Consider the following 14,167-nt stretch of genomic DNA (forward strand, 5'->3'; position numbering starts at 1 on the left):
CTTTTCGAGCTGCTCAGCGAATTTGAATCGGGAGCGGGTGAAGCAATCCACTACAGATTGCTGCTTCTCAACAGGTAGACTATTTGTAATGTTGCTCAAGTCATTGTAGTGTTCTCGAGTAGATAAATAATATCCTTGGCACCTTGCTCGTGCTTAGTCCGTTTTGGATACGCCAGGGCAAAGACTTTTGATCTGAAACGAATGCCAGGTTGCAGGAAAGGAAGAGAAAGCATTGCGTTGGAAAATGTTGTGCAAATAAATCGGGTAACGGTTGCCAATGGTTTAATCGAGTTTTTTGGCCTATAAATAACGTTAACCACGTTGCGATATTTTATTGGCAATTTGGAAAACCTACCGCCTATCAGAAAATCAATATCAAAATATTGATTTTGTCGGAATATCATTTATGCGCTATCCTGACTAAGATAATTACGGGGTAAAAAGCCTGTATACATATAGGCTTTTGGACCTGTAACGGACTTACTTCTGTACCTACTTCCTTCGTTAATCAATTTTATACCTACATACGTATCCTGTTGGTTCACCACTCTGTTTTGGCCATGGCCTTAACCAATCCAATCAACAGTGGGACAAATTTGGGTGGCATTTGGCTGGAGATAAGTCCAAAACGTGCTTTTGGAATGTTGTTACTGGGTGAGGAACGGAGTGGATGTTAGTAAGTGCCCGTAGTCGGATGTAAGTGCTCGTTAGTCTAGCCCTTGAACATCTGCATGATTTTATAGTTGCTAGCTATCCTTGTGGGCATAACGAGCGATAGACGCCGATAATATATGATGATTTACCAACTTCAACCTCATGAGCTACAATGGTATTGCACAAAGCCGGTTAAATTTTATGTCAGGACAAAGAAACAAACAACGGCCAATATACATTTTGACAAACCTTTCTTTGACAGCCGCTTCTCTGTACATTCCCAGCCAAAGTCCGCGAAGAGACACTAACAAATGGCAAGCCAAGAATCTAAATCATCGCTAGATAAGAAAAGAAGTAAGGAAAGACGAGGAAGATACGAGTAGGAAAGATTGACAGTAACAAAGGAAAGGAAAGACAATACAAACGCCGGGGCTACTTAGTTCCCTTCTTCACGTTTTCTCAAAGTACACTCTCAGTGTCAACGCAGCAAACCCGCTCCAGAGCCTGCAGTCCGTTTAACTTAGGCTCTGTTGGGATTGATCCTGCAGGACTTCCCCTTGTCTTGAGGGTCATGTTACTTGGGCTCGGTGCCTACCTTGAGGTTCCAATGGGCGGCGTGCTTGAGGAAAGAGCCGTAATGGTTATACACTCGATTATCGCGTGGTAGAGGGGCCGCATCTTCTGTCCAGGTGCTTTTCTGCTTCTTGGTCTTCCTAGGCGACTTGGAGCTTTCTGTTACGGTGAAAGCGGTGCCCCTTGGCGGTTTTGTAAATGGGATTACCATCGAGGTCGACGCCTCCCCTGCCTGAATCAGGGTCGTCGTCACCACGGGCCACAAGCCTGGTGCTACGTCCGTGGCGGGCTTTATAAATGGCATTACCCTCGGCGTCGACGCCCAGCTTGCCCGAACGCGGGTAGTCACCCCGGGCGGTGATCTGGCCCTGCGGCGCCGAGTTCGACTGCCTCGGAAAGCCCTCATGTTCGCCAATACCCGGCATCATGTGGTTTGACCATCGGTTCTGGGGTAGCCCCTTTCCCTTTCTCCACTGCGGTGATCTTCCCTTTTCATCATGGTCGTTTTCGGCGGACGCGGGAAGTTTCTCGCGGCAATCTTGGGACCGTTTGGAGCGGACCTTGGATGAAGAAGAAGAAGAGGAAGAAGAAGAAGAAGATGATGATGATGATGATGCCGAAGAAGAAGAAGAAGAAGAAGAAGAAGAAGAAGAAGACTTTGAGCCGTCGATCAGTTTCTTGAGTATGGATGGAGGAATTCGAGGAGGGTAGCTGCCCAGCCTGCCCTTGTCGTCGGGGCAGGGGGCGGGTTCGCCCAGGTCATAGGGCAGTTCACGGGACACGAGACCGGCCTTGTCGGCGCCATGGTCGGCCAGAACTTCGGCCAGCGCCTGCGGGCCTAGGGCCGCAAGAACGGTAAACTTGAACCAGCTGGAGACGCGCATCTTAAAGTTCAAAAGCAATACGAAGAAACAAGAAACATATGAAAAGGCCGAAAGTGTACTGGCGTAAAAATCAAATAAGCAGAAGTTATAAGCAGAACAAAGGGTATTAATAGTTTATAGTTAATACGACTGCGTATGCATTATTCGTGAATAGTCCATAAAGGGCTATGTCCCTATAAAAGGGTTTCCTATTGTTAACTAACCTATTTTTGTAACCTTTACCAAGCAAATTAACAAAACATGGGAAATGCAAGCCTATTGCTTCGGTGGTTCACCGGCCCGGTTATGGGCCTATGGACACCTTGTCTTATGACTAACAATATTTAAAAGTAAATTAAAATTTCTTGCTCTTTCCAGGGTAAATACTGCAAGGTATTATTTTTGGCAACACGTACTAAAAACAAACCAGGGCATTACTCACAAATACATGACTGGCATGGTATACTATTAAAATAAATTTATGATAGAAGCCAAAATAAAGAGTGCACAATTAGAAAGAAATTCCAAGAAATATCATACAAAAGCTACTTTAGTGTGACATTCTATCCAGCCCGTTTTCAATATTGCTGTGGCCAGGGTAAACATAGCACGGAAGTCGGTTTATTAGCAACTATCGACCAAGATTTTACTCTTAGAAAATGAAAGGAAACAAACAAAGGTCCAAGCGTGACGCGACGTGGATGACTGTATCACTTCGTGGGGCTTTGGTCAGGGGTCAAGGTTAGGGTCTGGTAATCTCAGGGTCCGAATATTACACTTTTGGCTAGTTACATAGAACCATTTCACTGCAGAGGACGTCAAATGAGAAATTCAATACGCAAGTGCGATCAAAATGAAAAGCAATATCCTCACGCCACCTCAGGTTTGGAATGACAACTCGGAAAGTAAAACGCCGGCTGACTCGATGACCAGCGCCCACCGAGAAACGGTGGGACTTTTGGAAGAATCTAACATTCTACTTACAGGAATGCGCTGGCGGAACTCGTGTGAAATATTTCCCAGGTCTTTAGATTTGACATTTCAAAACAGCAGCTACATGTCCAATACTCTACTATGGTGGTAAGGGTAAAAATCAATGCCCCTGTACATTGTCCGCTGTTGGGGGCTTTGTGGGCTTTGCCGACTTTGGTAATAGTTTTGAACAAAAAGAATAATTTGGGTACTTGATGGTTCTCGCGAACGATTAATTTAATTAAGGCCCACGCATATATATACGGCGATAAGGTGTAGTTTTTTTTCGCCTGATACCGTGGTAGCAACGAGCAACAATAACCCCGGACTACTTGATTAGGCTTAACCTTGCTATAACAACTCCGAGAAACAGCTGGCGAAGGATTCTTTGTCATTTGTAAAGTCGTTTCGCTTCAGTCATATCCACCCAGTACTCACCGTGAGACAGCGAAGCTAGCCTTTGCGCGGATTGGTTGGGGTGCCGCGATTCTTCCCGCCCAGGTCGAAGACCTTCTTGGATCTGAGCTCAGATCTTGATTGCAACCCCTTTGAATCTTGTCGGCATAGGTGAAATCCACCGGGATCTGTTGTTTAAATACGCCGATGTGCATATAGACATCGTCCCTGTCAGTCAAAGAGGTCAACTGAGTATTTCTCAGTCTTTGAAGTTTAATCATGTTGTCTTTGAACTTTTCCATAGAGAGCTTTACGGTTCACCCGGCTGCACGATCTTTGACTGCTTGATCACATTTTACAGGTCATGGAAGCCCATAAAGCAAAACAAATGCATCAAAATCGTGATGACTCTGATGACAACAATTCTGTCGTAGTTCGCTAAAGGGGTATATGGCGACATAGAATAGCACTTCTTGGCTCGCGCAAGCAAGGCACAGATGAATTTGGGCAATGGGACGCAATCCCATAAGAACCCGCGCACGCAAAGAGAATAACAGCACAGAAGATCGAAAGCAGTGCTTCTGGGTCTAAATCTGGTGTTCTGCTATGTATCGTGTTCTGCTATGTATCGTGAGCCAGTCTTTGTCTAGGTTTGATGCCACGAAAAACAGTTCAAGACTATACATAGGAGACCTTGCCAGTTGTCACAATTTCTCGCCCATGTTCGCAAGATCGTGGACCAACTAGCAGTCTTCAACTGTCACAGTGTCACTGACGAAACATATATGCCGCACACACGCTGAATCTAACACCATTGTGAAAAGACGACTGGCTGTAACGCCAAATTGGACTTAATCACAAAGTGACCTAATATATTATACCTGTCGGAACACGAAACCCAGCCAATAGCGGTCAGCGTTTCCAGTTCATCGCAGACAACAGCTTGAATACAAGACAATACTACTACAGGCATTTAGTTTTTGATCCATGTACGGTTGCCGGCTCTCTATGCCCTTAGCTATCTTCTTCAATTTGACCTTTGGTTTGGTCGTTGCTGTGGCCTCTAGTTTGGTCGCTGGTTCGGTCTCCGGTTTGGTCGCCGGTTCGGTCTCCGATTTGGCCGCTGGTTTGGCCGCTGGTTCGGTCTCCGATTTGGCCGCTGGTTTGGCTGCTGGTTCGGCCGCTGGTTCGGCCGCTGGTTTGGCCGCTGGGTTGGACTCTTTGATGCTAGCAGACTGCTGCCGTCGGTTTGTTGCCCGTACCCACATCTGAGGCGGAAGGTGGCTCCTCCAATTGTTGCGGTACCATCCTGAACCCCACTTGAAACTCCTTTGCATTGAGCGTACGGCGGCGTTTCGTTGGAAACCGCGACATCAAAGCTGGCTTGACCCGGAAGGGTGGGACAGAATGACCTGACTTGGGCCGTGAACGTAGCAAAGTCCATTGGTGGATTGCCCTCATACAGGACCCTGCAGGCTTGCCCACTCGGCGACGGGTCAACCGCAGCGATGGCCGTAATTGAAGGCAGGAGAACGAGCAAGGAATATTTTTTCACTACTTGGTCGTCAGCGCGATGCGTCGTTTTGATGTTGGATGCAGCTTACTTTTGAGGGTTGATATTGAAGTTTCGGTCAAAAAAGGGAGGAAAGAGCAGAGTGTGATTTTTTCCCTTTGTGTTTTTCTCCTTTTGTCTTTTATTTACCGACGAGATTCTGGGCGAGGTCGAGTTTTCACAGAAAGATTAAAGGCCACTTTTTTTCTTTGCGGGGAGGCGAGAGGCGACGATGGAAGCTTTTCTATTCTGTTGATGTTGCGCTAGTCGAACCATGTTGCACTTTTCCCCTCGCTAAACCAAGTTTCTCACCAGTCGATTCAAGAAGCTCAAACACTGAAGTTGAGGATTGTACCTCTGCTACTACGAATAAACTGGTATCCCACGCTTTGTCATATGCACGCTAGGGAGTACCGCATACCATCTTCCTGGGACGATGTGCATTCTAACTAACGTTGCGTACCCCCTGTTCGGCACCCTGAAAATCTAACAACGAAATGCCTACTTTTATAAACTGATTTAAATATAAAATTATCAACGGACAAAAATACAATCGTTTTCACGCTTCTCCGGTTCATTAACCTCTTCTTCATCAGCTAAAGGTTCCAAATTTTCTATATCATTTTCCTGCAATCCAATAATGTTCTGTTTGTTAACCAAAAGCTCGTTTGGATCCGGAACCACCCTCCTCCTTTTAACCGGCCGTATTGCCTCCAGTTGTGCTTCCAATAAGCTGATTTTTTGCTGGGCGCTAGCCAAAAGGGTATCTTTGGCTTCGAAGCTTTTTTGGACTTTTGCAAATAAAAGACGTGAAGTAGCGTTGGTTTTGTTGGATTGGGAAAGTTTTTGCAGTTGAAGTCGGATATCTCGGGTCGTTTTAGGGGTTTTCCAAATAAGTAAAGACGGGTCGTTAATTTTTTGGGCTGGGCTTTCCGGTGTTTTATCCCTTTGCAAACCGTTGTTTTTATCTTTTATAACGTTGGCGTTGCTATTTTCTAACAAAAAAGGGCTTAAAAGTGGTTTAACCAAGTTTACCGGCCATAACCCCGTTGTACGCCAACCAGATTGAATGGTTTTTGCTATAAATGCTTTTAATCTGGCCTTTCGATAACAAAGTAGGAAATTTCGTTTTCCAATAACTGTTGAACAGCAAAATTGGCTAACAAATCCAAGTTGACGTCGATAAGCTTCTTTTAACGGCCCAAAAACCGATAGATCCAATGGTTGAAGAACGTGTGACGAATGAGGGGGTAAATATAGGAGTTGAATATTATTTTGCAAGCAAAGAAGCATAAATTCGTCCGTTATATGTGATCCATGGCCATCCAAAACTAATAACCGCTTTTCAGGGGTTAAAGGTTGGGTATACGGAATAAACACCTTTTTTAACCATTCGATAGCCGTTTGGTTATTTGTCCACCCGTTTTCGGTTGCATGAAATTGCCAATTATCGAAAGGGCTTAAATCCGTGGGAAACCATTGTTGTTGTACGTTTTTTCCCTTAAATATAACGAGGGGAGGGAGGGCAACGCCCGTAGCCGATATACATTCGATTATAGTCGTCCAACCACGCGTTCCGGGCTCTTTTCGTTGCAACGGCCGGATCCCGTTAAGCCCTAATACTAGGCCATTAGATCCTTTGCCTTCCATTATACCGGTTTCGTCCATATTCCAACGGTTTTCCGGTTTAATAGCGTTAATAACCGGGTTCGTAATATAAAGCCACCAAGATTTAATTACCTCGGTTGTAGCCCCATTAACCCGGGCATTTTCTATTCGCCGGGGTCTTTGGGTTTTCAAAATTGGATATCGGGCTATAAAACGGCTAACCCAATGTTTCCCAAGGCTTTTTCTTTCTCCGGCGGCCTGAAGAATTCGTTCCGCAAAATAGCGTAGTTCTTGATGCGTTGGCGGAAGGCCTAACGCGGCCTGCGCAAGTACCCAATCTGCCAAATAGGTTTCCTGCTCCTGTGAAAGCCTTTGACAAAATCTTTTCGCTTGTTGAATTGACTGGGCCCCCTTTAAACGATCGTGAAGGGTACTCCGAGGAATACCCCATTTTTGCGAGGTTTTGTGAACTGATTTGCCATTTCTTATGTCAGAAATGGCAGCAAGAAGCTGATTTTCAGTGTACTGTTTCATTGGAAGGTTTGGAGCAAGAATCTTCAAAAATCAAGTTCTAAAGTGAAAAATTCGTCTAGATATTTATAAAATAAAACAAAGGGTTGACGTGGCTGAGTAGATATTTTTAGGGGCCGGACTTTAGGGGGGTCGGAGATGTGGAGCTCAACGTTAACGAGCCAAAAAACGAGTTATCCAACGTTTTCCAAGGCCTTTTGTCTCTCCGGCGGCTTGAAGAATTCGTTCGGCAAAAAAGCGTAATTCTTGATGCGTTGGCGGAAGCCCTAAAGCTGTTTGGGTAAGTACCCAATCAGCCAAATGCTTTTCCTGTTCCGTGGAAAGCCTTTGAAAAGGGCTTTGTGCTTTTTTATAAGGTTGAGAACCTTTAAGTCGACTTTGAAGTGTAGACCTAGGTATTCCCCATTTTCGGGAGGTTTTTGCAATTGGATTGCCATTATTGACGTCGTTAATTGCAGATATAAGCTGTTTTTCAGTATATTGCTTCATTGGAAAATGGAGAATTAAAATCAGAAAAAAGTAAATCCAAAAGTGACAGATTCATCGAGATATTTATAATAGAAGTTGGAGGATAAAAATAAAAGTGTTGTTATTTTTGGGTGCCGAACAGGGGGGGTGCCGAACAGGGGGTACGCAACGTTAACTCAAACTGCTTAACCTTTATCAAAGCTCTTTCCAAGGTTGCCGCGCACCGGTGTTTTACTCTTTAACGTCAGTTCCTCGCATTTCTAAAGCATTTTGATTGCCCATGGTACAAAGTTCCACTTGTTTAGAACGTAGCAGATGGACAATAAACTTGAAGATTTGGTGAATGTAGAGGCGAAGCAGTGAGAATAGCAACAGCATCAGAGGATTACTATCGAGGCGAGGCTAGCCAAGTTGGCACAAGCTCCACTATAAGCTTTGGCTAAGGTAAATACCTACCTAGGTAAGGTTCTTAGGTAGGTAGGTAAGGATTTTTGATTCACCTTCGATGGCATGAAGGGTCTGGCACAGGTCGAGTCATGAGGCAGAAGTCTATACAACCAAGGCATCTTTTGCGGTAATTCTTGTTTCCCCGCCGTTCTAGGATTATTAGCGTGCGTGCTGACTTGTGCCCCTCACTACAATCTCTGTTTTAGCGGTTTGGATTTTGCATTTCTAAATCCTATTTGATCACGTACTAGCGCATTCGCAAATGGCGAAAACCTGTCCGAGGGATCCCCTCCACAATAGTGTTAGAGTTTGGATCTGACTTTCAATGGCTGAGCTTCATTCTCGTATCTAGCTTCCGGATCTTTGCTAGCTTCCGAGCAGGTTCGCGGTTAAGCGGGCCCGTTGCGGGTCATGTTATTCGATGGGATTCCGGTTCTCATCACGGCAAACAAGCACACGGCAGAATCGTTGAGACGGACTTGAGAAACTCTGCTCTCGACTCTTGGACTAACTATTAAATAAAGTGGAGAACGATGGTGAGGTAACGTGGTTCATCAGGACCCCGGACATATCAGGACCCCGGACACTTTTCCTGCACAATACTACTTCCAATTTCAATTGCAACGCCAGCGTTGTTCAATTTACCTCAATGCAATCGGATATATGTACATCAGACATTTCTGCATCCTCCTGACAGGTGCGTGCATTATGTCCAGGTTTACCGCAGTTGCCGCAACGTCGTTTAGTCGCCGGCTGCGCACTACTCCCCTCCCCATTTTCATCTTTCTTTTCGTATATTAGACCATCGGCACCATTTGATTGAAGCAAATTCTGACCCTCTTGTATGGTAAATGACCCTCCTTCGCGGATACGTGTTTTTTGAGCCCTGCGCCGCTTGCTAAGCGCTTCGTTGGCCTTCCGAAGGCTGTGGTTCTCCGCTTCCAAAAGTGTGGTTCGATGAGCAATCGACTCCAACCCTTTTGCTAGCTGCTTTACAGCATTAAAAATAGGCGTTGGCGAGCTTCCCTGATGACAGTTGATTCGACTTTTAACAAGGGTAGATTGATTAACGGCTTCTGTCGGGTTGTGCGGTGTTTGAGAGACCCAGGTTTCGGTGCTGGAAAAATCAAGCTCTTTAGGTGACGGCGTCCGTAGCCTAACATCCAGCTTAGATATGACCATTTCCGGGCTATGGGGGATAATTCCCGCCCCTCGAAAACCCCCGGCCATATTTTCTTTTGTCATTGACTTTTTGTAAGCCGCTGCAAAAGCCAAAAAGAAGTCGACTTTGCTGATGTTAGTGATGTGGGCCCGGATAAAGTCGTTAATTTTTTGACCGTACGCCCGCTTAAGGACGTTAAACACTCCGACATCAAGTGGCTGGGTTAAATGAGATGAATGAGCAGGCAGGTAAAGTGGAATAATATTGTGATCTTTGCAATAGCCCTCGAATTCAGGGGATCGATGACTGCCGTGCCCATCGAGCACTAACATCCGATATACGCCTTTTGTCCGCGATTTTGTATGGTTGTCGAAATGCTGAACCCAGTCGAGGCCAGTCTCGTTGTCGGTCCATCCATTAACGGTGGGTTTGAGGCGCCACGTGTCCGGAAGACCGCCTTCTGTATACCAATTGGACAAATGGTAAAAGCCTTTGACGATGATATACGGGGGTATATCGTAACCGTCGCCACTGATGCAACAAATTGCAGTCGCCCATTCTCGATTGCCAGGCTGTACTTTTTTCCTTCTTCCGCGTCTTTCGGACCCAGTTACGACCATTCCAGCGCAAATCTGGCCCATCATAAAGCCGGTTTCGTCGAAGTTGTACATGTCGCAGTCTTGGATGCCATATTTGGCCCTCATATTGGCCACCAATTGAAACCACGCGTTTAACGCGTCAGGATCTTCGCAAAGAGCTCTTTGGAAATCGTAAGCGCGAGAAAAACGCGTTTTTAATTCTGTGCGTCGTTGTACGAAGCGATAAGCCCATTGCTTGCCGACCGGTCGCGCGTCCCGCGCAGCGAGAAGATGATCGGCCATTGCGGCCACATCAGCGATCTGGGCTGGAAACCCTCGGGAATCCAGGTCCAGTATATACTGGACAATTACTTCCTCTTCCCTTTCCGTTAGCTTTTGGTTGCCTGGCCGACGATTGGCCAAAGAAGCGATGCCGTTTATTCTGTCGTGTAGTGTCGATTTTGGGACATTATATATTAATGCAACCTTTCGTATGCTTTTCTTTTTGCTTGATCGGAGCTCATTTAGAGCAAGAATGATTCGCGCTTCGCAATTTGATGATTCCATTACTGTTGGGGGAAAGAACACGTGTGGAAAATAAAGGATGAAACTGGGTTGAAAAATGTCCGGGGTCCTGATATGTCCGGGGTCCTGATGAACCACGTTATATGTTGCAGGATAACTCAACGTACTAAATACATAGAAGTCGTTACATTGTTTAATAAATAGCCTTTATTGCAAATAATGGGGTTTTTCATTTATAGATGTGTTTATTTTTGACGTAATAGAACATTGAATGTTAAATTATTATAATTATAGTATCGTCCGAAAAAATCCCTCCCCTGTTACCGTACGTTTATGCGTGGGTTTTCACCAACTTAACTGTTCGCGGGGGATTTCAAGCACCTGAATTTATTTTATTGTTTCTCAAAAATTATTATTAAAGCCGGAAATACCTACAAGGCCCACACAATTGAGCAACTGTACCATGGGAGGGATTTTTACCCCTACCACCATAGTAATGATCTTTGATTAACGTTTCTATTTTTATTCTCGGCATTAATATATCAAAATACAAATTGCGGTTTAGTAATAATACGAAAAAGCCCCCAATATTATTTACCAACTTAGCAGGCAAAAGAAAAAACCACCCCTTAGCGCCGTGTATATGTCCGTGGGTTTTTATTAATTTAACTGTTCGCGGAAACCATCAAATACCCAAATTTGTTTTTTGTTCAAAACTATTACCAAAATCGGCAAAAGTTATAAGGCCCACACCAGCGGACATTGTACAGGGAAAGTGATTTTTACATATACCACCATAGTAGCTAAGAAAACATATGGAGCGCTGGGTCTACCTGCGCAGCAGCGGTAACAGAGAGGCTCCGGTTTAGAATACGTTGATGGACGAAGCCCTTTGATTTTGATCATCTCAACTATTCGGTCCTCGGCAAGTCTCGGCATCAGGCGCAGTAACTTAGGCGACGAGACCTAGACGGCCGCACAGCTCCGGCGGCGGCAAGCGCCACACTGCAACAGGAGCTCCAACACAAAACACCGACTCGGCACCGACAGATAGACGGCGTACGCTTATGTTAGTCACCGGGGCTGCTACAGATGCGGCACGTAGGCTCTGGCAGTTTTGTTCGACCAGATGGACCCATTTGCCATGGTACGATGCTAGTCCGGCAGGGATATAGAAGCCCAGGGCGGGCACGGTCAAAAAGAAACGCAGGAGTTGGGTAAAGCTGGTCACCTGTCCGACAGTCCTAGGACCTGGTGCTGCGAAAGAATTGCATCTCGAGCGCAAACACCTTCGCATCCAAGAAACAAAATGGGCCTTCGATCGTGAAGATTTCAAAACCGCAACCGCTTGGAGATCCCAGGCCTGCGCTGGAGAAGAGCGCTGCTGCCGCAAAGATTATTACGCCGCAGATGCCGCGAGTGTCCGATAATGAAGCCTTAGCAGGCTCTGCTTTCCAAAGCCCAGATGCCCAAAGGGTTTTAGGTTTAAGAGTACCGTGTTCCTGGTAATAATAGTGGCGGGAGGCGATAGAGGTAAGCTGGCTATCCTCGCAGCTACCGAAAAGGTTTTACATCAAAGTAAACAACCCGCAGGGTTTTGTAATTGTTTATTACCACATGCTGTCTGCTTATGGGTTACGCAAAACAGTCGGAGGTATATGAACTCGAATAATTTGTTCGGCCTTCCTGGCAGACGCATGCATTTTTTTCTTTCTTTTACCGCAATTGCGACACTGCTACTTTTTAGCTGGTTTATTTACAATTACATCGTGGTACCAAAGCACCTGACCCGGGCCCGAACATCTTGGCAACGGCAATCTATGTTTCCGATGTCGGCAGCTAAGAAATCTAGGCAACGGTCCACACCCCGCAGCTTCCCGAAAGGGGCATTCCGCCATCGCGCGGCACCCCCGCCCTCCAAGTGTCAGCCCCCTCACGATCTCCGACCTGCATACGTTTTTTTATTTTTATTTTTATTTTTTTCAGTAAATAGTGGAAGTTGTGTTCGTCAACAGCTTTCGTCCGGTCTTGGATTGCATAGTTGATCAAATATTCTAGTGGTTCTCTTGATACCATCCATCGCCAGTAACACGACCGCGAAATCACGAGACAATGGCGGCAGCTACACAGAAGTCATGTCTGCAAAAGCTAGAAGAGATGCGTGAGTTACGTGATCCCGGATCATTTCCGTTTGCTATTCGCACAGCTTGAATGGTTGCTTACCCAGCCCGGGTCACCTAGTTGATGTTGACGTCGACGACATGGACGCCGACTACATCCGGTCCATGCCCATCAAGCCCCACGACCAGACGAGCAACCAAGCATTTGTAGATGTTGCGCTTGCCCAGGAGTCCAACAAGGACCTCGTCTTCCAAGTCGCCACCGAGATGAAGGGATCAGACTGGCTGGCCGTTTACACCAGGATCGTGCGCAAACAACCCTCCTCGGCTCCTCCATACCAAGGCTACCATACTGATTGATACTCTGACCACCGGCTCCCTCTTCAGGCAGTCCTCATGTGCAAGAAGAATTTAGACCTCATCAGCGGCCGCGTGCTTCTGCAAACCTCGCCGTCCAAGGCCTACGACACGGCCGCCACGCTCGCCCACGCCCGTCTGTACGACGCCGAGTTCACCCGCGCCGGCGTCCCGCGTGACCGCTTCTGCATCAAGATCCCCAGCACCGGACCCGGACTAAACGCGGCCAAGGTCCTGCAGGGCGAGGGCATCTCCACGTTAGGAACGGCGCTGTTCAGCGTCGTGCAGGCCGTTGCGTGCAGCCAGGCTGGGTGCTTGAGCATCAGCCCCTACTTTAATGGTCAGTGTGTAAGCGACTGTGCATGGATTCTATCGGGATGCGTCGATGTGCAAAGCCTGTTTACAAATCTGTGACGGGTGCAGAAATTTACGCCCATGACCTGTCGAAGCGCGACCAAGTTTGGCCCAAGACCACGGACCCTGTGACGCAGCATCCAATGGCACCGCGCCTTGTCCACATCCTCGAGACGTACCGTCGTTTATACAAGGAGACGGGCAAGATGCAGCCGTTGGTCAAGAATGCGAGGTAATATAGAACCAACCCGCGCTCCAAGTTGTTCTCTCACCTTCCAAGGAATGACCAAAAACCATCTTGGTCAACACGAACATAGAGTCCTGACATACCCTCAATCTAGCTTCATCTCCGTCGAAGAAGCCATGGCCGCGGCCGAGATGGGCTGCCAGTCCGCCACCCTGTCGCGCGAGATCCTCACCAAGCTCGCCGAGACGCCCTACGACGCAAACACGCAGCCAGGCGAGGGACGGCCCAAACCGCCTCACGCATACAATGCCCCGGAGCCCCTCCCGGCACGCCTCCAGCCCTTGTTGAAGCACGACCCTCTGACCGAGGGCTGGGACGGCAGCTCGCCCAGCACAGACGTGGATTATCTGGCAGATGGGGGCGCGGCGCTGCAGGCGGCCATCGAGGCGGACCCCGCCACCCAGAAGAGGGTCCGTGATGCGCTCGAGTTTTTTGTCGACGCCGAGGAGCGCAGCAGGAAGAGGATCGAGACGGTTATGGCGGCCGTGGCTTGAGGTGACGGATGTGGGTTTCTAGAGTGAATTCTTTTAGGCAAAGTGGAGAGAGAGGTCTATGGTCTACCACCACGTATGTAAAGAGTATGAAACATCCTCTATCACTATCCACTTGGTGTGTCCCTACAAATAATCCGGCTCATATGGGTGGGTGCGTTCAGCTGTCGATACGGCCCCTCCGGGATACTTGTCCCAAACTTCAAACATAAAACTTTGCAACACCGCACCAAGACACAAGAGGCGCTTGCCAGGCCTGTCACGCACCA

The 14,167-nt window shown here is 47.1% G+C and overlaps 3 protein-coding genes across 3 annotated transcripts; 2 read left to right on the forward strand and 1 right to left on the reverse strand.

Annotated features, from left to right (window-relative positions):
- Nucleotides 1-1,367: 1,367 nt before the first annotated feature.
- MGG_10080 (uncharacterized protein) lies at nucleotides 1,368-2,111 on the reverse strand (the record flags this gene model as incomplete). Its single annotated transcript, XM_003717377.1, has 1 exon — nucleotides 1,368-2,111. The coding sequence occupies one exon, from the start codon at nucleotides 2,109-2,111 to the stop codon at nucleotides 1,368-1,370; it is 744 nt and encodes a 247-aa protein (XP_003717425.1).
- A 2,355-nt stretch (nucleotides 2,112-4,466) lies between these two features.
- On the forward strand, nucleotides 4,467-4,980 carry MGG_17230 (uncharacterized protein; the record flags this gene model as incomplete). Its single annotated transcript, XM_003717378.1, has 2 exons — nucleotides 4,467-4,705; nucleotides 4,893-4,980. The coding sequence occupies 2 exons, from the start codon at nucleotides 4,467-4,469 to the stop codon at nucleotides 4,978-4,980; spliced, it is 327 nt and encodes a 108-aa protein (XP_003717426.1).
- A 7,295-nt stretch (nucleotides 4,981-12,275) lies between these two features.
- MGG_10076 (uncharacterized protein) lies at nucleotides 12,276-14,065 on the forward strand. Its single transcript, XM_003717379.1, has 5 exons — nucleotides 12,276-12,490; nucleotides 12,571-12,755; nucleotides 12,837-13,146; nucleotides 13,230-13,392; nucleotides 13,502-14,065. The coding sequence occupies exons 1-5, from the start codon at nucleotides 12,442-12,444 to the stop codon at nucleotides 13,899-13,901; spliced, it is 1,107 nt and encodes a 368-aa protein (XP_003717427.1). The 5' UTR covers nucleotides 12,276-12,441; the 3' UTR covers nucleotides 13,902-14,065.
- The last annotated feature ends 102 nt before the right edge of the window (nucleotides 14,066-14,167 follow it).

Source organism: Pyricularia oryzae, chromosome 4 (genome assembly GCF_000002495.2).
Source record: "Pyricularia oryzae 70-15 chromosome 4, whole genome shotgun sequence".
Taxonomy (NCBI): Eukaryota; Fungi; Ascomycota; class Sordariomycetes; order Magnaporthales; family Pyriculariaceae; genus Pyricularia; species Pyricularia oryzae.